The sequence below is a fragment of the Balaenoptera physalus genome (genome assembly GCF_965194825.1).
Source record: "Balaenoptera physalus genome assembly, chromosome: 20".
Taxonomy (NCBI): Eukaryota; Metazoa; Chordata; class Mammalia; order Artiodactyla; family Balaenopteridae; genus Balaenoptera; species Balaenoptera physalus.
The window spans coordinates 44,338,945-44,362,929 of record NC_138901.1 but is presented as its reverse complement, the minus strand read 5'-3'; the positions used below and the strand labels follow the sequence as shown (position 1 = coordinate 44,362,929).

The 23,985-nt window shown below is 50.4% G+C and overlaps 1 protein-coding gene across 11 annotated transcripts; it reads left to right on the top strand.

Annotated features, from left to right (window-relative positions):
• Window positions 1-224: 224 nt before the first annotated feature.
• On the top strand, window positions 225-23,214 carry LIG3 (DNA ligase 3). 11 transcript variants are annotated; one of them, XM_082443683.1, is made up of 21 exons: window positions 244-364; window positions 1,270-1,332; window positions 2,703-3,253; window positions 5,265-5,408; window positions 7,419-7,616; window positions 8,285-8,436; window positions 9,101-9,291; window positions 9,389-9,466; window positions 10,273-10,441; window positions 12,003-12,158; window positions 13,932-14,063; window positions 14,445-14,524; window positions 15,485-15,572; window positions 16,260-16,337; window positions 16,623-16,746; window positions 17,353-17,495; window positions 17,833-17,907; window positions 18,366-18,512; window positions 19,038-19,245; window positions 19,644-19,732; window positions 20,853-23,214. In XM_082443683.1, the coding sequence occupies exons 3-21, from the start codon at window positions 2,707-2,709 to the stop codon at window positions 21,084-21,086; spliced, it is 3,033 nt and encodes a 1,010-aa protein (XP_082299809.1). In that variant the 5' UTR covers window positions 244-364; window positions 1,270-1,332; window positions 2,703-2,706; the 3' UTR covers window positions 21,087-23,214. The 11 variants fall into 11 exon arrangements, 10 of the variants coding, with proteins under 10 accessions (XP_082299810.1, XP_082299811.1, XP_082299809.1 ...); XM_082443678.1 differs by having other exon boundaries at window positions 248-364; window positions 1,279-1,332; window positions 9,125-9,291; XR_014257969.1 differs by lacking the exon at window positions 244-364 and adding an exon at window positions 20,180-20,294 and having other exon boundaries at window positions 1,057-1,332; window positions 20,853-20,948.
• Window positions 23,215-23,985: the final 771 nt, after the last annotated feature.

Sequence of the window (23,985 nt, the reverse complement as noted above, 5' to 3'; positions counted from 1 at the left end):
AGCAACAACCCAACACGGCCAAAAATAATAAATTTTTTTAAAAAAGAGCAAATCAGGGGGGTCCCCGGCGTTCCTTCAGGCGCCGCCTCATCCCAGCATCTGGGCTTTCTCCTGATGGGTAAACACCCCCGCCACGCCCCAATACAGACTCCCGGGCCTCTCCGGGGGAACCTGACCACCGCCCACGTGGCAGGCGCAGGGCGGGGACTTGAGGCGCCGCTGGGGCCTGGACCTCTGCGCCTGCGCGCTGCGGCCAGCACAAGGACCCGGATTTAAAGAGACAGGCGTTACAACCTTGGTGGCTGCGCGCGGCCTGTGGGTGCCTGGCCCTAGGCCTGAGGTGGAGCCGGAGCCGGGAAGGCAGGTGAGAGATGGCGCGGCCGGGCCGGGCAGGGGGGAGAGAGGCAGCCCGGGTTCCGAGGCTGGGGCGGCTGGGAGCCAGCCTCCTGACCTCCTCCTCCGCCCGCCCGCGGAGCCCCAGGGCACACCCTCTGTGACGTGGAGGCCCCCGGGGAGCCCCACCGGCCTGCGCCGAGGCAGGGTGCCCCCGGCTTCCGCGGGGCTGCTCTGGCCGGATCTGCCCACCCGCCGCGCTGAAGTCGATGGACTCCGGAGGGACCTCGGGAGCCTTTCTCTACCCGCCGCGTTCCCTTCAGCCCAGCCCCGGGCTGTGTCCTGAAGGCCCCTCCTGCCCGAATGGAGAGACTCGCTTCCCCGCCCCCTCCCGGTGTCCCCGCTGTCCGCCCCGGGCAGTAGTAGCCCGTGCCCACTCCCGAAAGCGTCGCGGGGAGGCCCTCCGGGAAGAACGGTCGCGGAGCTTTCACTTCCCGGCCCGGCTGCGTTCAGGCCTCAGTGGTTTCCTTTTCGGCTCCCTTTGATGAAATGCTGAGCGGCGGCTCTGGGGGCTGTGAGCCAGGCGGGGTTTCTCACAGCGGCTTTGTGCCTCCTCGTGGCCCAGCGCCTCCTGGGCCCTGCGGAGGGTCGGGCGCTGCGAGGTCCTCTCCAGTCGGCTCCTGTGGTCCCGGCGGGGGAGGGGAGGGGGAGGGGGGACGGGAGGGGGAGGGCTTCGTTGCTCGCCCCCCAAGGAAGGTGGTGAACCTTGTTCTGAGCGCCTCTTACGGGCCTGCCGTGCTTTCCCGTACCTCACCTCTGTGGTTCCTCAACTTCTGGGGGTTATAGAGACCTTAGTGAGTTGCCTGAAAATCATGACCGTCTCTCCCCCCCGAAATGTACAATGCTGAATGTGCACCTTTTTGTATACATTTTCAGGGAGTTCAGAGCCTCCACCCCCCCCCCATGGACTTATTTTAATTTTCCCAGCCATCCCGTGAGGTAGGTATTATTTTCTCTGTCTTAGAAATAAGAAAACAGACTCAGGGGAGTTAAAGGAAATTCTCAAAGATAACATAGTCCTTAAACTGTATGGTCACACTTGTGCTCCCGTCTCTGATTCCCAGTTACGTGCTGTCCTCTGCATCATGTTGCGCTACAGTAAGTCAAGCCTGCTTTCCATTATCACCCAATAGCAATTTCACTACGAAGGTGGGTGCAGGCTGAAAATAACGTCCAGTCTGTTTAAAGTTGGAACTGCGAGGATACTTCAGAAAATATGGATATAAGAAGGTGGGGGATGCCATGTGGATATGATACCTGTTTCCATTTGGGGTGATTGGTCAGTTCCTTTGATTCTTGCTGTTCCAGCTACTTCAGCATTTCCCAATTCAAGCTGCTGAATTATAACCAGGCTAGTTTCACATAGGGAGCTTCTGCTTAAAGGATAACCGCTTCATTGATTTTGAGGGCTTTATTCTTAGAGTGACAACCCTTTGAGTTAGGTACTATTATTATCCACATTTTACAGTTGAGGAAATTGAGGAACTGAGAGGTGAAGTAACCTACCAAGGTCATACAGCCAATGAGCTAGGATTTGAAACCAAGCAGTCTGGTTTTAGGCTCCATTTAACTGCCTCTCAAAATAGGGCTTCTGATTAAATCACACATCTATATAGTGGCTTAATTATTTTCTGAGGACGGCATATATTTTATATTTCACATTAAAAACTTAATGAACATAATGTAGTGGGATTTTTTTGTTTTGTTTGCCGCACCACACAACTTGTGGGATCTCAGTTCCTCAACCAGGGTTTGAACCCCGGCCACTGCAGTGAAAGCGCAGAGTCCTAACCACTAGACCACCAGGGAACTCCCAATGTAATTTTACTTGATGATTAAAAAGAAACTTTAGGATCTTATTATACTTAAGGCTCACCATCCATTTTAAGGATTAGGGGCTGCTGGTGGCCTGAGAGAAGGTTTTATGTTATTTGGAGTCTCTTGATTGTGATTTACTAGATACACATGTATACATTAGATAATTGAACATCCTTTTGCAAACTGAATTTTCCTGTATTGGAACTCTTCATCCTGTAGGCAATAAATCTTTCATACTTGGTCTTCCCTGGTGGTCCAGTGGTTAAGACTTTGAGCTTCCACTTCAGGGGGCGCAGGTCCGATCCTGGATGGGGGAACTAAGATCCCACGTGCTGTGCTGCACAGCCGGAAAAAAAAAAAAAAATCTTTCATACTTTGGGAAATGTTTGATTGGTCAGCATGGATTGTGTTAGGATGTCTGCCTTTGAGGAAATTAGAAGCCTACCTCCTTGTTTATAACTCACTTTTCTGCCTCTCACCCTTTCATGCAGCTGTATGACTTTGGCTTTTAAGATCCTCTTACCACCAACTCTCCGTGCGCTCAGCCAGAAAGAACTGTACCTATTCCGAGAACAACATCACTGGCCTGACATAAGACAGTTCAGCCGGTGGTCAGAAACAGTTCTTCGTGGACACCGCCTCCTCCAGAGAAGAAAGCCTGTTGTGTCATTCCAGGAAAGCAATCTAAGACCACGTGCCACCCGCCTTGTTTTCTTGCCAGGGTCGCATGTGGGACTCTGCAGTGGCCCCTGTGAGATGGCAGAGCAACGGTTCTGTGTGGACTATGCCAAGCGTGGCACAGCCGGCTGCAAAAAATGCAAGGAAAAGATTGTAAAGGGCGTGTGCCGAATCGGCAAGGTGGTGCCCAATCCCTTTTCAGAGTCAGGGGGCGATATGAAAGAGTGGTACCACATTAAATGCATGTTTGAGAAACTGGAGCGGGCCCGGGCCACCACAAAAAAAATTGAGGACCTCACAGAGCTGGAAGGCTGGGAAGAGCTGGAAGATAATGAGAAAGAACAGATAAGCCAGCACATTGCAGGTGGGATGGAGAATACTGCTTTCTCATCTTATTGGTGCTGAGAAGAAAAGGGATGAGAGTAGAGCCCAATTTCTTTCTTCCTGTTTGTCTTTCTGTCTTTAAGTTTTGGTTCAGAAATAACTTAAAACTCACAGAAGAGTTGCAAGAATAAAAATAATACAAAGAATGCTCATATTCACCTTTTTTTTTTTTTTTTTTGGCCACACCATGTGGCTTGTGAGATCTTAGTTCTCCAACCACAGATTGAACCCAAGTCCTCAGCAGTGAGAGCGCAGAAAGAATCCTAACCACTGGACCGCTGGGGAATTCCCTCAGATTTACCTATTGTTGACATCTTGCTCTCTTTGCTTTATCATTTGTGTTCACGTGTATATGCTCGCGTGCTCTCTCTCTCTCTCACTCTCTCCTTCCACACACACACAGTTTTTTTTTTCCTGAACCATTTGAGCATACATTATGGCTCTTTGCCTTTAAATACTTCAATGTGTATATCTTAAGAATAAGGATATCTTGACTATAATACGCCTATCAACCAGTAAATTTATCATGATATAATACTTTAATCCACCATCTGTATTCTAGTTTTGTCAGTTGATCAGATAATTTACAGCTTTTCTCTCCCTTCAGTATGGAATCCTAATCTAAGGTTGGGTATTTCATTTAGTTGTCATTTCTGGCCTCCTTTAATCTGGAACATTGCCATGGTCTTTCTTTTTCTTTTATGACATTGACATTTTTGAAGAATAGAGTATCTACCACTACACCCTTTTATCTATCAATTTATTATCTGTATGAACTCAGAGATTACTACTTTTTCCTGGTGGTTTATAATTGTACTGTATTAATTTGGTACTAAATTGTCCCATATTTGGCCAGTTGGGAGCCCCTTTGAGCTAGTTTCTGTCCTCAATGCCCAAATCACTTTTTTTAAAATGTTCTAAAGTACTTCCTTACTCTCTGGCATAACAGTATGCTTGCTCTTAGGCTTACCTTGTATGTATCCTATCTCATCCCTGGAATCAGCCATTTCTCTGGAGTCCTTATTCCTGTTAGTGGGGAAATGGCATAAGAAGCCAAAATCTAGATGTTCCATGTCCTGGGTGCCATGAGGTGTCCTTGCTTTTAAGCCCTTTCAGCAGACAGAACTAGAAAATATATGTTCGTATGTATACAAAAACATATATACATACACAGATACATGTATATGTGCACATACGTACATATTCACATGTATGCATATTTTAGAAATCTTATACTGATACTTACAAATCCAATTAGTACTTTCTGACCTTCACTGTCTTCATCTACAAAGTAATATTCATATCTTCAATTAAGTTTAGTTCTGGTCACTGTAGGAGTACTCTAAAATGGGCATCTATCTTTGTTCTTTGAGAGGAAAAGAGATTTCTGGGAGAGAAAACTACTCATACATTTTTTTCTCAAGCTCCCCTCCTGCCCTGCCTGGCCTTAGCCATTGGCCTCAGCCTTTGTTACTTCTTGACCCATCTCATTCAGAGGAAGAAAAACATGAGGTAGAAGTAAACTGTCAGATAGCTCAAATAACTCAGCAGCTGGAAGTTTTTTTCCTACGTATACCAAATCAACATGCTCTGTTTATCCATCTTCATTTTACTTTCTTGGTTATCTGTAAATTGGGGCTAATTCCATAAGCTGAGGTCGCCACATTTCATCTGTTGAGACGTGATTTCTGATTTCCTCCAAATAATCTGGAGATTATTATATGTGGGATAAGGGTTGGAGAGTGTTGATGAAAATTTAAGTTATTAATGAAAAAGAGTAACAGTCTTTTGTCCCCAGGACACCCTCTCCCTAATAACCTATTACTCACTACCTCCACTCAAGAAGACCAGCCAGCCAGTAGTCAGCATTGGGTTAATACCATGGTAGTAACTTACCTAGCCAGGCTGTAAGAGCAGTTGATAGATTCTTTGGAAGCTTTCTCAGGGATCTTTCACTGAAGGATATTTTCCCTTCTTTTGGGATCCTACAGATCTGTCTTCCAAGGCAGCAAACACACCAAAGAAGAAAGCTGTTGTCCAGGCTAAGTTGACAGCCACTGGCCAGGTGACATCTCCAGTGAAAGGTGCCTCATTTGTCACCAATACCAATCCCCGGAAATTTTCTGGCTTTTCAGGTAAGATATGTCAGGGTTACCTGAGCTGTTACAGTCCTCCTTTTAATTTGGTATCCTATTTGGGACTCTGGTTAAGAGTGGACATTCTGAAAGAAAAAAAAAAGTGAACATTCTGTGCTATCTAGCCTCCTTAATACAGGTGACCCTTGAACAACATGGGCATTAGGGGCTCCAAACCCTCTGCACAGCTGAAAATTTATAGTCTACCCTCCTTATCCCGTGTTCCTCCATATCCACGGTTCTACCATACCCTCAGTTTGCATCCATGGATTCAATCAACTGCAGATTGTATAGTACTTATTTGCTATTGAAAAAAATGTGTGTAAGTGGGCCCATGCATTTCAAACCTGTGTTGTTGAAGGGTCAACTGTAATTTGCTTCCATCTGAGCAGAGAGGCAATGGCTAATTCTCAGTGCCCCACTTATATAGCATTTCTTTGTATATTTTAATCTCTGTTGCAGCAAAAAGATGTTTGTTTTGTCAGGACTTTTTCCCCTCGAAGTAGTTTACCTGGATCAGACATGATTATAACCTGCCCTTTACTTCCTTGTTTTTTGATAATGGAAGAATCTTGAGAAATTGCATGCCTAAACTTGCCCAAACTGGAGATGAAAGTAGAGAAAAAGGGAGATGTCCTGCATGGCCTTGTGTAGCAGATAGCGTTGGGCTGGGGGCTTTTACATACTTGGTTTCATTTGTTCTTCGTTAAATGTTGGGAAGTACTTGTATTAGGCCCATTTTATGAAAGAAAGCCAATGCTCTGCATCATTATGGAGTTAGTATTTACACTGAAGTCTGTCTAACTCCAGCACCTGTGGTCTTTTACCCTACAACCTGTTACTTCTTTTATATGGAGACATTGTTATGACTGCCTCAGCTAAAGAAAATAAAGTCAGAACACATGGGCTCAGAAGTTGTTTGAGGAGGTTGCTGCTACAATGAGTGAAAGAAGCCCGGACTTGAGGTCAGAAGACCTGGGTCCTGGTCTGAGCCTCTGTGGTGTCATCTGTGAAGTGGGAATGGCAACACCTGCCTTGTTGATCCCACAGTGTCTCACAAGGAATAAAGGAGATAAAGTTGCAACATCAGTGCCTGACTCTCTGGGATTTTTTATTATTTTAAAACTCCAAGGTTTGCTTGGTTTTTGTCTAATGGTAGGCCAAAGATAGAAATACGGAAGAGTCCAGGTGACAGTAAGGGCAGTGTGTTTCTGGAAGGGCCCTGGTTCTAGGGAGCGAATTTGGGAGAAACGGGGTGTTCTAGTTCTTACAAGCTGCTGAACAGTGACACTTTGGAGATTTTGTCCCCTAAAATCCTCTTTAGACTCCAGGTTAGAGATGAGGATAGATTTATAATTTACAAAGCCCAGGCAAGAAGACACTTAAATCAGCAGACAGCTTGCTAATGGCTTTGCTGCAAGCTTGCAGAATGAAATTTACTTTGTAAATGGTCACAAGGAGGTAAAAGAGGATCAACTCAAAAGAGTTGTACAGTTATTTGGGGTGTCTGGAGGAAAGCCCTACTTGTTGCCTACTTTTTCTTTTTACAAAAAGAAAGAAAAGAAAGGCTTCTTCCAGTTCCAACAATCTGCAGTAGCAATGGTTTCAGATTGACCAACGAGTCCGCTGATTTCTTCCCCCTTCCTGATCCCAACTTTTCTGGGTTCAGCTTTGCAAGTGCTCTGAGATCGTCCTGACCACTCTTGGCATGAAAATGGCCCTTATTCTTCTGTGAAGCAATCATATAAAGAGATGCACATCAGCTGGTCTGCTTCAGTGTGAGGCCATCGTTTCTTTACTATTAACAGCTGTGAGATTTGGGGAGATCACTTGACTTCCATTTTTTTACCCATAAAATGGGTATAATATCTACCCCCAAAGGGCTGGTTTTGGGGGATTAAGTGAAGCTACACTAGAGCACCAGCAGAGTGTCTATTAGTTTCCCTTTCTTCCTTTTCAGCAAGGCAGAATGAATCATCTATGCTGTCTCTCTTTTTCTCTTCCCAACAGCGAAGCCCAACAACTCTGGGGAAGCCCACTCAAGCCCTACCCCTAAGACAAGTCTGTCCTCAAGCAAATGTGACCCTAAGCACAAAGATTGTCTGCTACGCGAGTTTCGGAAGTTGTGTGCCATGGTGGCTGAAAACCCTAGCTACAACACGAAGACCCAGATCATCCAGGACTTCCTTCAGAAAGGCTCAGCAGGAGGTGGGGCCTCGAGCATCCTGGATGGGCTTCTCCTCTAAAGAGCTCAGAGTCGTGGCCGCTTCATGGACATGTGAACTATACAGTTGCACGGGGCCTCACGCTTGGTTTAATGCTCTGCTATTGCCATCTTGAAATTCTTAACACTTTTGAACAAAGAGCCCACATTTTCATTTTGTACTGGGCCCCACGAAGTGTGTAGCCAGTGTTGCTCAAAACATGTTGGCATCTTTCTTCCTCCCTTACTCTGCCCCCCAGGAAGCCAGAAGAACCTATCCCATTTGACCAAGAGGAAAATTCACTATCCTGCATGTTTGATTAGTTTTTTGTGAACCACTTGCACAGCTTGGGAATAGAATCTTCCAACTGTGTTTCTTTCATTCATCTAACAAATGATCATTGAGCATCTGTAATGTGCTCATCACTGGGGACACTGCAGTGAAAGTCATGGTTCTGCCATGCAGGAGTTCATCCAGGGGCTAGAAGGGAGGCACACCACCAGCCACCCAACGCCACGGCCTTTGCTGCCGTAGTGAAATGCACACCCTACCCTGTGGTCCCATCACGGCAAGGGCAGCAATGTAGACATCTCTTTTGGTTCCTTGAGGTTATGTATTTATTTGTTTAAGCTTCATTTCTCAAGAAGGGTTTCTTTCTTCTGTCTCCTCCAGATGGTTTCCACGGTGACGTGTACCTAACAGTGAAGCTGCTGCTGCCGGGTGTTATTAAGAGTGTTTACAACTTGAATGATAAGCAGATTGTGAAGCTTTTCAGCCGCATTTTTAACTGCAACTCAGATGATATGGCACGAGACCTAGAGCAGGTCAGAGGAAGGGGAGGGAAGGTGGATTCCAGGTGGGGTTCTGCCTAGCCAAGCACCTGTACCCTCTTTTTTCTGGTGGAGCTCATACTGTTTTAGGAAACTGAAACCCACTTGAGCAAGCTTTCATTATGAGAGGAGCTGAATGGGAGGCTACAGCTGTTAGTTTCACAAAGTTCTGAGGACTGAACTTATACTACTGCTGCACCCGAGAGGCCTAGACCTCGAGGGGCTGGATCTGAGACTTCCCACTATCTCTCCAGGGGCTCTTATTCTAGACCCTGGCCTTTTCTGGCTTTTTTCCCCTATAACTTGGGCTTACCATTCAGTTTTGGTTTGTTCATGACTCCAGCCTTGGCACAATGGAAAGTTTCTATCCAAACATCCACATTATCTGATGACCACATCTGTCTCTTAGTTCAGATTCTGACAGGCCTCAAATTGGCTTGGCCCTGGATTAGTTCTTGCATCACTTCTCAGCTAAGGCAGGTGGCCAGATCCTGTGGTGGATGGAGGTACCCTTTCCATGAGCTGTAGGTGGGACAGATTCTTGAGAAGTGAGGTCAATATGTGTGAGTTGGGGATAGGAACGGTGATTGAAATCTCTGATTCACCTTTAGTCCTGGGGACTCAGGGGTTACACTTGGCCACTCTGGGGTTGCTGCAGTGGCATTTTGGTTTTTGGAGACAGGGTGACGTGTCAGAGACAATCAGAGTCTTCTTTGAGCAGAGCAAGTCTTTCCCCCCAGCTGCCAAGAGCCTTCTTACCATCCAGGAGGTGGATGAATTCCTCCTGCGGCTCTCCAAGCTCACCAAGGAGGACGAGCAGCAACAGGCCCTGCAGGACATCGCCTCCAGGTGGGAATGGGCCCGGGGGGATGGAATCACTAGGGAAGGAAGGTTTGGGAGTGCAGAGCTTTTCAAAGACCAAAATGAATGTGCCTCGTCCCTCTAGGTGTACAGCCAATGACCTTAAGTGCATCATCAGGTTGATCAAACATGATCTGAAGATGAACTCAGGTGCAAAACATGTGTAAGTACCTGGTGCTCTGATAGTTGAAGCTGCCCACTTTCTTTGTTGTCAGCTGGCGTCAGGACTTTGGAGCCCTGATTTGGTTTTTTTTTTTTTTTTAAATTATTAGCACCTTTAATTATTATTTATTTAGTTATGTATTTTTTGGCTGTGTTGGGTCTTCGTTTCTGTGCGAGGGCTTCCTCTAGTTGCGGCAAGCGGGGGCCACTCTTCATCGCGGTGCGCGGGCCTCTCACTATCGCGGCCTCTCTTGTTGCGGAGCACAGGCTCCAGACGCGCAGGCTCAGTAGTTGTGGCTCACGGGCCCAGTTGCTCCGCGGCACGTGGGATCCTCCCAGACCAGGGCTCAAACCCGTGTCCCCTGCATTAGCAGGCAGATTCTCAACCACTGCGCCACCAGGGAAGCCCCTGATTTGGTTTTGAATCCTGATTCTCCCTTCTTCCTTCCTGCAGGACCCATCACTTGACCTAGCTCAGCCTCCATTTTCTCAGACGTTAAATGGAGATAACAGTACTTTTTCACAGAGTTATTACAGTCAAACGTATGGAATATGTTCAGTAATTATGGTATGAGTTGCTTGCCCATTCCAACCCCCTCTTTGCTGGGGCAGCATCCATGTAGCACAGTATCTCAAAAGAGCTGAGTTTTCCGAGAGCTTTTTCTCCTGTGAAAGTCTTTAGACAATAGAACATAACCCCTTCCCCGTATATTGGGAGCCCTCCTCTCTCTGAGGACAGACTGTTATCCAAAGCATTAAGGTCAAAGGCAGTGGTTTTTGTTTCCTTGCTCCTGTCGGCCTTGGCAGGTTAGATGCCCTAGACCCCAATGCCTATGAAGCCTTCAAAGCCTCACGCAACCTGCACGATGTGGTGGAGCGGGTCCTCCGCAACGAGCAGGAGGTGAAGAAGGAGCCAGGCCGGAAACGAGCTCTGAGTGTCCAGGCCTCACTGATGACCCCGGTGCAACCCATGCTGGTAAGGATGCTGCTCTGGCCCTGCTTTCTACTCCTATCCAAGGTTACTGTCCTTCCCCGTGAGATCTGATAGGGTACGATGTTGACAGCCTGTGCAAGTTGGCTGGAGGAGTTTGGGGAAGGAAGAGTAGAGATGCAGAGGTTGTTTCTCATGGAGGAGTAAAGGCAGAGGAGGAGACGGAGTGACCTGGTGGAAAGGCCTGAGATCTAGGCCCGGCTCGGCCATCAGCAGGCTGTAGAATCTTAGGTGAGTTCCTTAGCCTCTCTTGGTCCTTAGTTTTCTTATGGGAATGAAGTCTGAAGCGTCTACCTAGAGCGGTTCACCTGTCATCTTTCCTGAAGTCAGGTAGATGTATGAAGTAACTCCTGTTTCTGTGACCTGCCCCAAGGTAGCTCTGAGAGTTGGTGACAGAGCCAGGCTTCCTATGACAGGGTGACTTGGGTCTCCTTTTTTTCTGGAAAGAGAGGAAGCTTAAGGAATGAAGACCAGCTCTTCTTGGGCCTCTGCTCATTTCATGAGAAATGAGATTTCCTTTCTGGCGTGGGTTTTCCTATGCAACAGGACTGTCCACATCTGCTGCCATGCCTGCTGCGAGAGCCTCTGCATTGTTTCAGTGGGGTGCGCTGCTTTGTATGAAACGGTCTTGTGAGTTTTACTGAAGTCTTGGTCTAGGTTTCTGTGTTAGGGACGGGGAAGTATTCTGTGGGACAGCCAGCACCAAAATAGTGAGATCTCCACTTGAGGGACCGGTCCCCTCCATTAGTGGCCTTTCTGACTTTTATAAGAATTCTTTCTGGAGTCTGTCCTACAGCCTGTCATTTGAAGAGTGGCATGGGTTATACAGCTTACTGGTTAACCACCCAGGCTTTGGAGTTGGGCCTAGACTCACATCTCATTTCTGCCCTTTACTAGCTATGTAACCGAAAGTGGGCATTTAACCTCTGTGAACTTCAGCTTTCTCATTCATAAAGCGAAAACAACAATATTTACGGCATAAGATACTACATTGAGGATGAAATGAAATTTTGTGTATGATCTGACACATAGAAATACCTCCAAGATGATAGTCATTGTTGTTTGGGTCAGGACAGCACAGGTATGTGAATAAGCGCTCCTGTGTCATGTCCTGTCCTAGGGATCCCTGATCACTGCCATCCTGCCAGCCTCACTGTCACCTGCACGCTTTAATCTTAGCTCTGCGTACCCCCTGTGCTGAGATAACTGATGTGTTCAGTAATAAGCCAGAGGCCCTGCAAGACCCTAAATTATTATTGAGAAAAAAATCAAATGCTGTTTCAGTGGAATTGTATTTGCTCTACAGTGAACTGCATTCATATATTCCTCAAAATGCAAGCTCCTGTGTCAATTTCGGTGGTGCTTTTATAGTTGGAATACGACACTGCCCAGCCTTTTCCACTCCCATCACCTCTTCAGCAGCCTACCCTGGGGGTATGCTCTGGCTGTTGGTCCCTGGGACCTGGGCTCTGGGCTGTCCTTGCTGAGCAGCCCCTCTTGGAAGAGCACCTGTTAAGTCTCCAGGCTTTTCTTTCCCTACCCCAAGGCCGAGGCCTGCAAGTCCATCGAGTACGCGATGAAGAAGTGTCCGAATGGCATGTTCTCTGAGATCAAGTATGATGGGGAGCGAGTCCAGGTACATAAGAACGGGGACCACTTCAGCTACTTCAGCCGCAGTCTCAAGCCAGTCCTGCCGCACAAGGTACAGGTCCCTTCCTTTCCGCTGGGACTCTTTCACTTCCTGCCTCTAAGAATCTCAAAGCCAATGTTCCATAGCCATTCCAGCTCTGGTGTAAAATAGGGTCTATTTTGTATTTGTTGAATGAAAGAATGAATTCATTTATTCAGTTTTGGAGTCTTCCAATAATGAGGGGCTGTTCAGTAGGGACAGCCAAAGAGCGCAGACAGGGGTCAGTCAGCACAGAGCCCGGGGGCAGTGATGCCGGCCGTGATGCTGGGACAGCGAGAGCTCAGCTGGTGAGCCACGTGCAGTGCTTGTCTTCTGCGTTTCCAGGTCCTGTGTGCTCCCCCTGAGCTAAGTCATGGCTCAGGTACAAAGGGCCAATGGGCTGTCATTCATTAATTTGTTCAACAAATGTTTATCAAGTGTTCAGTATATTCTGGGCACTGTTTAGGTAGTGGGCATCCAGCATTAAAAAAAAAAAAAAAAAAATGGGTGGAAGTTCTGCCCCTCCAGAAGCTTACATTCAGATGTAAACACAATCCCACAAGGATTTCTGGGAGCCCAAAATCCTGCCCTCAATCAGAGGGCATTGAGAACCTCGCCCCTGAGCCCTTCTTAGCTCCCGAGGCCTCTGGGAGCTTTTGGGGGTGTGTCCAGGGAAAAGCAGCGGGAACATCTGGCTCCAGTAGCTGGAGGGTAGGTAGACTTCTTGTCCTTGTTCCCCCTTCTGTCTTAGCTCAGACTTCGCTTCTCAGAGCCCCGGGAGAGGGGATGTGGTATGGGGCTCTCATCCTTACCTCAGCCGCCCCTGCCTGCTAGAGCACTGGGCAGTCAGACCGTTTGGTTCGGGTGTTCTGGAGAGCTGAGCACAACCTCCCCGTGAGCATTAGTGTGGGCTCACTTGCTCCGTAGGGAGGGCTCACAGTCAAACTGCTGAGGAACAGCTAGCTCCTGGTGAGCTTGTTCTGGGGCCACCTCCTGCTCCTTAGGAAGGCATTTGGGCACAGCTTTCCAGACTGAGAGCCATTTCCCTGCTCTCCCTTACCAAAGTTTCATTCATCCCTCTCTCCGCTTTGCTTTGGTTCATGAAGGGCTGGGTCTGGGATGGAAGCGGAGTGGGATGGATGTGCAGGCCTTTCCTGTACCCCCTCCAAGCTTCTGAGGCAGTGATGGCCTAAGTGCCCTGCCAGGGGAGGATTGGACCACCGTAGTGCTCTCTGGACTGCCTTCATGGCCTTACTCGGCAGGGGCCACCATGGGTTACAGTGGGACATCTTCTTGTAGGACTGTAAACACTAAGGCTCTGCCTTCCACAGGAAAAAAATCCAATTCCAAACATCCTTTTCTTCCTCATTCTGAAGATGGCTATGGGTTCAGAGCTCCCACTCAGAGAAGAAGCTCCTCATATTTCCTTGCTCCTCCTAAGGGGATTCATTTCTTCCCTTCCATCTTTTTTCCAACTGGTCTGTTCTCCTGCACAAATCTCTGCCTGCCCACCTTCCCTCCCTCCATTCCGTGTTTGTCTGCCCCCCCCTCCTCCCCCTCATTTTCACTCTCAGTTTCTTCCTTTTTCCTGCAAGTTCTCCTCTGCAGCCAATAGAAAATGACCTCAACATGGGCTGACCTCTTCCTGGGTCTGGGCAGAGGTCCCGAAACATAGCTGATTCTTCTTGTCTAGGTGGCTGCCGAGGCCTAGGTCTGTTCTGCACATTAGCTGGGCTTGCACATGCTGGTGTTCTGTGTTCCTTCTGGGGCCTGACTCCCTCCCCTGAGTGACCCTTCTGCCTCCAGGTGGCCCACTTTAAGGACTACATCCCCCAGGCTTTCCCTGGGGGCCACAGCATGATCTTGGACTCTGAGGTGCTCCTGATCGACAACAAGAAAGGCAAACCACTGCCCTTTGGGACTCTGGGAGTGCACAAGGTACTGGCTCAGGGCCAGATGTGCAAGAGTGAGTGTGTGCATGTGTGTGTGTTGTCAGTCTGAATGGAGAGGAATGTATCACTTACTTAGGGTCAAGCTTATCTTCATCTCTGAACTGGTTCTGAATTTAGCCCTGAGTTTAAATGTGTTTTTGTGTTTTGCATAAAAAAAGAGCTACTAGTGGCAACTAACTTATAATTGGGTCAGTCTCTATTCAGAACCATCTTTCAAGTGCCCTTATGGCCCAGGGACTTCACAGCACAAATAGGCCTTTTGTATCAGATGCTTCAGAGGGTCTCTGGAAGTGGACTGGTACTCCCCATTTTTCATGCCCTCTTATTTTTGTCCCTTATGTACCTACTACCTCATTTTCCCTTACAGAAAGCTGCCTTCCAGGATGCTAATGTCTGCCTGTTTGTTTTTGATTGTATCTACTTCAATGATGTCAGCTTGATGGATAGGTGAGGAATCTATTTTTGATTCCTGGGTGGGGAGGTGAGGGCTTCAGACTGGAAAGGAGGGAGGAGAAGTGGCTGGAGCTGGTGCCTCTTTGTGCCCAGGAGCTGCAGCGGGAGGGAGCTGAGAGCCAGCACAGTTGCTACACAGCTCCCCATTCAATGTTAGGAAGAGCCGATGTGTTGACTAGGTCTCGGCTCTGAATGCTTAAGTCACAGAGGAAACTCAACCACCCACAGCAAAATGGATTGTTGACGAGATACAGACTATGAGCACAGTAGGGCTTCAGTTTATCTTCAACAGCACCTATGGGTGCATAAGGCAGATAGTTTTCAGCTCAGAGGTTTTGTTTTTGGAAGAGGCCGACAACAGGAAGCTTGTGATTGTCGGTGTTCTGTGGCTGGGGCCTTCTTAGGGATAACTAGCAGTCGTGACTTACCTGCATCCAGTTCTTGAGCCTGAGAAACCGTTTTGGCCCCTTCCTCCCTTAGAGAGGCATCCCAGCCCCCACCCTACACACCAGCCTTGAGTGTGGAAGGGGAAGGAGACAGAGGGAGAAAGAACCGCGGGGGTGGGAGTTGGGGTTTGGGCTTCAGGTCCTGACGCTTGTCAGCCTGCTCACCCAAGCACCAGCCCGCCTGGGGCCTGGGGTGAAGCAGGGTCCAGAAAATGAGAGTCGGAGTTATTTTTCAAATGAGACCGGGATTTATACAGTCTGTTTGGGCTGATGAGGTAGAGACAGGAATTACAGCAATGAAGTGGCTCTGTGCTGTGGCTTATAGCTGTCTGTCTTTGGTCCCAGTGGAGCCCTTGTCACCCTGGGCAGGCAGAACTGTTAGACATGAGGGCCCTAAGCCATGGCAAGCCCTGAAGCCGAAGTTCATTGCTGTGCTCCTTCCCTCCTCGGAACTCCTCAAGGGGGTGGGAGGATCCTGCCCTGACCTCAGTTCTCCTGTCCCCCTCAGGCCTCTGTTTGAGCGGCGGAAGTTTCTTCACGATAACATGGTTGAAATTCCCAACCGGATCCTGTTCTCAGAAATGAAGCAAGTCGCAGTGAGTGAATCCAACCCTAGGCAGTGTCCTAGTGGTTTGAAAGCAGGGCAGAGAGCCCCTTGGGTCAGATGTGACTGGGAGAATGAGTCTTAATTATTTTCTTATGAGGGAAGCTGGTGTGTATACAGGCAGACCTTGGAGATACTGTGGGTTTGGTTCTAGACCATGACAATAAAGCAATATCACAATAAAATAAGTCCTATGAATTTTTTGGTTTCCCAGTGCATAGAAAAGTTATGTTAATACTATACTGTAGTCTATTTAGTGTGTAATAGCATTATGTCTAAAAAAACAATGTGCATACCTTAATTAAAAATACTAAAAAATGCTCACCATCATCTGACAACACAGGGTTGCCACAACCTTCAGTTTGTAAAAAACACAGTATCCGCAGAGTGCAACAAAGCAAAGCACAGGAAGACAAGGTCTGCCTGTGTTCGTCTACCAGTCTCCACCTGGGAGGGCAGGGCATGAAGCATCCTTCCCAGGTGGGCTCCCAGTGTCTCAGAGCTGAAGCAGCTCTCTGGTTGGTCGCTGCTCTGCTAGCGCTTTTGTTCCTTCTATTCAAGTCAGGGTGTTTCCAGCAGGCGCTTTGCTAGTGTGTGAAAAGAAACCCCCCTCTACCTCGCTCCCAGAACCCTTCTCTGTTCTCATACCAACCTCAGCGTCTCTCCTGTTATCCCTCAGAAAGCTTCCGACTTGGCTGACATGATCAACCGGGTGATCCAAGAGGGCTTGGAAGGGCTGGTGCTGAAGGACGTGAAGGTAAGATGGTCACATCCTTTGATTTCTCCTGCAAAGCCCTCCCCTGAGCCTTTCCAGCCATGGCCAGGAGGTGGCGGTGGTGGTCTGAGGTGTTTGGGGGTGAGTGCTGGGGGGTGTCTTTCCAGAGTTCTGGATCCCAGAGGATGGGTTTGTGTATGTCTCCCGTAGTGCCTGGAGCAGAGCGGGTTGGGCACTGTGACATCTGTATGTCGTGTGAAGAGGTAAAAGGCCCACCCTCGTAGAGTGTCCATTCTAGTTTGTGGTCTCTCTCTTGCTTCCCCTCAGGGTACATATGAGCCTGGAAAGCGTCATTGGCTGAAAGTGAAGAAGGACTATTTGAACGAGGGGGCCATGGCTGACACAGCTGACCTGGTGGTGCTTGGGGCCTTCTATGGGCAAGGGAGCAAAGGTCAGGGTGGCCTCTGGCCCCTGGGAGGGTACTTCTTTGAAAGTTACCACTCAAGGAATAGGCAGGCCTTTTTCCTGGCTTGGTCTGCTAGCGTGGCCAGTCATGACTTCCAAAGCTCTGGGATTAGGGGCCCCAACCTCACCCATGCTACGTCAGGCAGGGACATTGAGAGCTACGGACCTGGAAAGGGAGAGATCAGGCAGGAGTACCCTGTGCTAGCCTGGCACAAAGAAGCTCACCACCAACTGTTTCTGCAGGGACTGGCAGCTTTCTCCTCAGGGTAAATCTCCATTTCCTGACTGGAGAGGAAGCTGGGGTCTGAGGAACGAGTACTGGTAGGCATCTTTCTGTGTGCCAGGCTCTATTCAATTCCTTTTACTCCACCAGAGCCCAGCGTCAGGTGTGATTATCCCTAATTCACTGAAGAGGAAATTGAGACTCAAAAAGGTTAAACTTACACAGCTAGTAAGGGGTAGATCCAGGAGGTGATCTCTGGCACTCTGATGCCAAGGCCTGGGCCCTTTCCTCCAGCAGGCTGCCCCTCACAGGGCACGAGGGGGTGGCAGAGATGCCTCCCCCAGTTTATTTAGCCCCTCCTCCCCCCAGGTGGCATGATGTCCATCTTCCTTATGGGCTGCTATGACCCGAGCAGCCAGAAGTGGTGCACAGTCACCAAGTGTGCAGGAGGCCACGACGACGCGACACTCGCCCGCCTACAGAAGGAACTGGACATGGTGAAGATCAGCAAGGTGAGGAGGGGACCTGGGGGCCCTGCCCTCTGGACTGGCAATCATTCCTGAGACAGGCAGTGTTATGGGGGCTGCAGGTATCATTTATCTGTTTCCACAGAAAAGAGAGCTGCTGCTTGGCCATAGGAGCAGTATTAGGCCCTCAAGTTCTCTGAGTACCTACCTTGTGGAAACTGGCCTGCATGCCCTCCAGGCCACACCCTCTCTGGGCAGGGAGGATCCCAAGGGGTGAGGGTTAGCCTTTTGTGATAAGTCACCTGTTCTCACAAGCCCGTGACCAAGAAGGGGTTTAAGTCTCATTTGGCAACAGCCCAGGACTGCATCTTTTCTCCTCTAGGATCCCAGCAAGATACCCAGCTGGCTGAAAATCAATAAGATCTACTATCCTGACTTCATCGTTCCAGACCCAAAGGTATTAGCCCAGGGCCTGGGGTCCTCCAGCCCAAAAACTGAGCTTGTACATTACATTCTCTAGTGCCACAGAGACGTCGTCACCTTGGCCTCAATGACAGTCCACCCAGGGTGGGGCTCTGGGCTGTTTAGCAAGTGACAGGCACGGGGATGACCAGTCAACAGTGAGGAGTCGTCCTCAATAGAGAGAGAAAGGGACTGCCCATCCTCTAGTCTCAGAGGGTCTGCTCTAGAAGTGACCTGGGCCAATCCCTTCCTGCACTGACAGAGAAACTGAGGCCCAGAGAAGAAACGAGACTTCCCTAAGGTCACACAGCATCAGCAGCAACAGTGGGACTTGAATTCGTCTCCTTCCTGTTAGCCACTGCTTTTTTTATTTTAACTTGTTCTGTATTGCTTTTAGCTGGTTGGGAGGTGTTTTCTACTTAACCAGGGAGTGACCTGACTTACTCCTGACAGAAAGCTGCCGTGTGGGAGATCACAGGGGCTGAATTCTCGAAATCTGAGGCTCACACAGCCGATGGGATCTCTATCCGTTTCCCTCGCTGCACCCGAATCCGTGATGATAAGGACTGGAAGTCTGCCACTAACCTCCCCCAACTCAAGGTGCCGTCTCCTGGGCTGTGTGTGTGTCCTGTACCCCACTGTCCCAGCCTTGGAACCGAGGGCACCTGGCCTCCTGCGTCCTCTGCCTTCTCCTTTCCCCGCTGCACTGAGATGGGCAAGGAGGGCAGTTGTCAGAAAGGGGGACCAAGCCGTGGCAGGGCCGGGCCCAGCAGCACTGGGCCTCCGCCCACAGCTCCCGGTAGAGAGCCCTACCTTCGCCGGGCCCCGTGGGCAGCCCTGGGTCCTGGTGCGGGAGCGCTCCTGTCTCACGGCTTCCTGTGGAGGACCTGGCCCCAGGCTGCAGTCTCTATGCTGCGGAAAAGAACTGGGGGACAGAACAGTGATCTGTGCTGATTACTCCAGAAACAGGGCCAGAGCTAGAAAAGTACCAAGGAAGCCAGCCGCTTTTCCCTATGTGTCTCTTTCCCCTCACTGTTCCTCAGTCACCTAAAACGTACCACACAGACTGCCTGAAGCCAGTGGCTGGGAAGGGAGTGATACACCAACATTCTCCCCCCTCCTCAGGAACTGTACCAGCTCTCCAAGGAGCGGGCGGCTTTCGCCATAGTGGCCGGAGATGAGGGGAGCTCCACTACAGGGGGCAGCAGCGGAGAGAACGAGGGCACCTCGGGGCCAGCTGTGTCTCACGAGGCCCCGAGAAACTCCCCCAAGCAGCCCTCTGCCAGTGCCAAGAAGGCAGGAGGGAAGCTGAGTAGCTCCAACGGCAAAGGCGGTAAGGAAAGGGTAGGGGCTGGGGTGATGAAGAATGGACACGAGGGCAGAGACCAAGGACAAGGACCCAGTCTCACACTCCAGCCCTGAGGTCGTGTGATTCTCTGTCCACTGCAGCTGACGTTGGCTGCATTCCTGCTGTGTGTCCGCCCATGGGCCAGAAGCTGTTCTGGCATCCTCCTGCTCTGTAAATCTGAATGACAGGACCCCGGGAGAGCCCCTCGGAGGCGGGGATAAGCCACCTCTGAGCTAAAGGCTCAGCGTACAGCCCTTACCTCCTGTCTCACCCACGCTCACGGCAGAGGAAGGGCCGAGCCCTTCTCTGTACTCTCCTGACTTCAGGGACCATTATCCGCTCCCCTGCCCTCTTCTTAGTTCTCATCCTGAGCTCTCCTGCAGGCAACAAGCTGGCTGCAAAGCCTTCCCCTGTGAAAGTGGGAGAGAAGCGGAAGGCTCCTGATGAGACCCCATGCCAAGCAAAGGTGAGGGTAAGAAGAGCAGCGCCCTGCGGGGGGTGGGGGGGGCCTCGTGTGCCCAACCCTCTGCACTTGGACTCTGAGAGACAAGCGAAGGTGTTACCAGGACTAACTGCAACCCCCTGCCCTCCTGCAGCTGCCCCTGGCCGCGGGCTGGGCTGGCAGTGCTGCGGCTCCACCCCGTGCCCTCTTGTTGCCTTGCAGAGGCGGCCGGCCAGCGAGCAGAGAGGAAGGAGCGCTGTGCCAGCAGGCAGGCAGTAGAGCAGCCGGCCCAGCCGAGAGGCTGCAGGGACCCACCCAGCTGCCGGTCCCAAGTCACAGTTGACATTAAAGGGGAGAAAGCCCAGTCTGGGTGTGGGAGTGCAGCAGTGTGAGTTTGTGAACAGGGCCAGCCAGCGAGGAGCGGGAGAGGGCACTGGCTTGGTGACCGTCTTTTTCCCTCTTGTACTCCCTTGCTAGTCTCTGGTTTGACGGCAGCTATCGAGCGCCTCCTGAGGCCAGTGACTCGGTTCAGCCCTGGGGGAGCTGATGCCCCAAAGGGCAGATAAAGAACTCGACATCTGGTCACTACACGGTGATTGTGCCACCCCAGCCCAGGAGTCAGCACGGAGGTCTGGGAGCTCAGGCCCTGAACCCAGTGCCCAGAGCACCTATACGACCTTTCCGTCTTTTCCCTACCCGAAGCCTGGAATCCGCGCGCAGTCACGAGCCGGGCTCCCGGCCCCTTGGGCAGCTGGTGCACACAGTGGACTGCTCGATCGAGCAGCCTCGCTGCGTCTGAGCGCCACTGGCCCTGCCCACCAGCCCCTGGGTGGTTCTTGGAGACATGTACTTTCCCTTTCCAAGTCCCCAGTGTAGGGAGCCGTCTCCTCTCCCTTCTCTTCCTCTAGGCAAGGATGGAAGGGCGTGTCAGTCCTATGTAATCTGGAGTGGCTGGAGGGTCGGGGTTTTGATGCCTTTACCTTTTCTCCAGTAAACTCCTTCCCCTCGTGTCCTGACCACTAGGCTCCCTCTCTCTGGCTTTTGTTCTAACCTCCCTCCTCACTGGTCTCCGCTCCCTGGGCGGAGAGCCACCTGCCCCAGCACGGTCCAGCCCTGCTCCGGGCCTGCCCTGACCACTGTGCATTTGCAGGTGCTGCCGGACATCTTCACCGGGGTGCGGCTCTACCTGCCGCCCTCCACGCCAGACTTCAGCCGTCTCCGACGCTACTTTGTGGCATTCGATGGGGACCTGGCGCAGGAATTTGACGTGGCCTCAGCCACACATGTGCTGGGTAGCAGGGACAAGAACCCTGAGGCCCAGCAGGTCTCCCCAGAGTGGATCTGGGCCTGTATCCGGAAACGGAGACTGGTAGCTCCCTGCTAGGACTGCTGCCTGCCCTCGCCCTCTGGCTGTGCTCTCCCCACTGCACTACTCCTGGACAGGGCAGGCAGGCACAGGACAGAACGTGGGGGAACGGGCTTTCTTCTCCAAGCTGTGCATCTTCCAGAACCCACCAACCACGCATGGTCTCTTCCAGACTGGAGTCAGTTGCTGTGGGTACCACCAGTGAAGTTAGTTTCTCCTGCCAGTTTACATAGGTCTTTCAGATCTGGGTGCTGGTTTTGACCTCTTTTTTTTCTTCTTTAAAAAGAAGCTTTTAAAAAAACAAAAAACAAAAAAACCAGGAACTATCTTGGAGTTATGTCCTTCCCCCCACACCCTCTATAATTCTCCTAGTGAGTAAGGAGTGAAGAAGGGAAGGCCGGCTGTTGAAGCTCTGTCCACAGAGCCCGTCCTGGCGGCAGTCTTTTCTCCCTTACCTGCCCCTTCTACTTCCAGGCTCATTTTAAAGTTGTATTTAAAAGAAAGACTGTCCCCAGAAATGCTTATATTTGGCAAAACTTGTATGCAGCCTGGCCGCCAGGAATGAAGTCTCACTTGAAAGAAAACAAAATGGGTTTTCTCTCTTTGTGCTCTCCTATTACAGCGTGTGGGTCCGGTGTGAAGGGAGGGAACCATGATCAGGTAGGAAGGAAAGGGAGGTTGTTTGGGCTGCTCCTCGGGGGGATACAGGGCTCCAGAAGGATCTGCCTCCCCCAAATCTGGAAACAAGACTGCTCTTTAAAAACCCACCTGAGGACAAATCTACACAGCCTGCTTACAAAGAATGGCTCCTGCACCGCCTGAGGCTGATTTATTTGAATAAAAGGAAAACAATTTAGCATGGACGAGTGCAGTTCAACAGAACTTTTTATGGCATTGGAAGCACCCTGTAAATCTCCACTGGCCAACATGAACCAGCCATATTCTGAGCATGTGAAACGTGCTAACGAAACTGAGGAAGTGAACTTTTCATCTTCGTTCAAGTAGTCACGTGAGGCTAGTGCTAGTGACTACCACCTTGGGCAGTGCAGGTGCAGACAGACGTAGTTTGAATCAAGCCCTGAAATTTAACAGCCCTGACCCTCCAGGAATGGGGACAGGAACTGCACCTACATCACAGGGTTGCTGTGAAGAGTAAGTGACCTCAGGAGGCCTTCGGTAAAGCACTTAGCACAGAGCCTGGCACGCAGCGGTCTAGAGTCGGGAGGATCAGCACTGGTGTGCATGTCCGGAGCCTGCCCAGGAGACTGGGGCCTGGCCTCTGACTTCAGAGCCCTGTCAGCCCACCTCAGCCTCGTACCTGTGCGACACAGCTCACTCTGGTCTGTGTGCAGTTCATCATGTCACCCTCTGGTTTTGAACTGACTTCCAGCTAGTTCTGCTGACTTCTGAGGGTCCATTCTGCGTTTTCTTATCAACAGATTGGCAGGCTTGTTTGTCCAGCCCCTGTGAGTGAGGTTAATGTGACTCAATCTCTGGAGCATACCCGAGTCTGCGTCTGAGTCTGGGCCACCGCCTAGCCCCGGCCCTCCTCCAGTGTGCTCGGCCAAGGTCACACTCCGCTGGGAGGCCAACTTCAACCTGATGGAACGGGGTTTCCACCTGCTGCTGAAAATGTGTTGGCAGGAAGGGCAGGAGGGGGAGGCGCCCTGACTCTAGGCCAGGACGTTTGGTGTTTCTGAATAGGCACCATTCAGTCTGGCTTCACTGCTGAGAAGAAGACACTCTTTTTATTCTGTCCTCTGCAGAGACAAAAGCTGCTCCTCCTCTGAGCACTGACCTACATAAATTTTCATCCCCCTCGCCAGCCTCCTCAGGCCAAGCAACTGGACAGAGCAGCAGAACAAGGCTCTCCCCTCAGGATTTTGCCAACGGACACAGACGCTGCCCTTTCGCCTGGCTGGTCTCTCACTCAGGGTGCGCTCACACAGCAGAGGGGGGCATCTCAGTCATGAGCTCAGCCCCTCAGTCCCTCCCTGCCCCGCTGGGTGTGTTGTCTTCGGTTCACTGTACAAGGTGTTTATTTCCTTCCAGTCTTTCTGACACAATTTTTCTTTGCTGCTGAGATTAGATGTGATCTTGTATCCATGTATTTCCACAGACCGTAAACAACATCATCTTCAACCTCCCCAGCAGAGTGCTGGATGCCTGCCCTCCTTTGAGCCTTTGTTTACTTGCTGCTGGTTGGCAGCAGACAAGAGGTCATCCAGGGTGCTGAACAGGTCAGCTGCCCAGAACAATGAGGACAAAGTGCTGTGGCTCAGCCTCGAGCCTTTATGCCCTTTTGGCAAGATTTCTTCTTTCCTCAGTCACAGGGCAGATCTGCACTAATCCAGCTCTCCCAAAGGCTGCCTACTCAGGAGTCCCCTCCCCTGGGCACCTGGTCAGGCAGGGGTACAGACCTGCACAGACAGGGCACTCTGCCCTCGAGGCTGGGCCAACCTCTGAGCCACACTCCAGCCACCACAGCTGTATCCACAAGCTACTGTCCATCTCCCAGGGTCACCTGAAGACTTAACTAGGCACCCTGGCTGTCCTCAGATTCCTTTCTACCCACATCTTTAAGGTCTGCCTCTACCAAATCAGTGTCCCATGTCTGAACTCACTTGATGCTTTTTCCTATTTGGACTTAGGATTGGTCCTTTTTCCTACCCAGGTCCCATCCTCTTCTAGGCTCTTCCATGACCAAGGCCACATGGCCCAAGCATCTCCAGAAATAATGCAGTCTCTCAAGAGCATGCCTGTGTGCCTGGGATTAGCCTGTGGTTTGTCAACTCTTGTCAGTCTAAACTGTCAGACCTCTGGTATCCTCACACCAGATCAGACAGGCATCTATATTGAAACTTTATTACAAAGTTATAAGGCAGAGCTCTGTAACAAAAAATACACATTTGGGTTT

Excerpts from the sequence above, each read along its gene's own strand:
- LIG3 (XM_082443679.1), top strand. The coding sequence starts at position 1,235 with ATGCTGAATGTGCACCTTTTTGTATACATTTTCAGGGAGTTCAGAGCC. Across the intron at positions 1,333-2,702 it reads TTTCCCAGCCATCCCGTGAG|CTGTATGACTTTGGCTTTTA; the intron begins GTAGGTATTATT and ends CCTTTCATGCAG. Across the intron at positions 17,496-17,832 it reads ACATGGTGAAGATCAGCAAG|GATCCCAGCAAGATACCCAG; the intron begins GTGAGGAGGGGA and ends TTTCTCCTCTAG.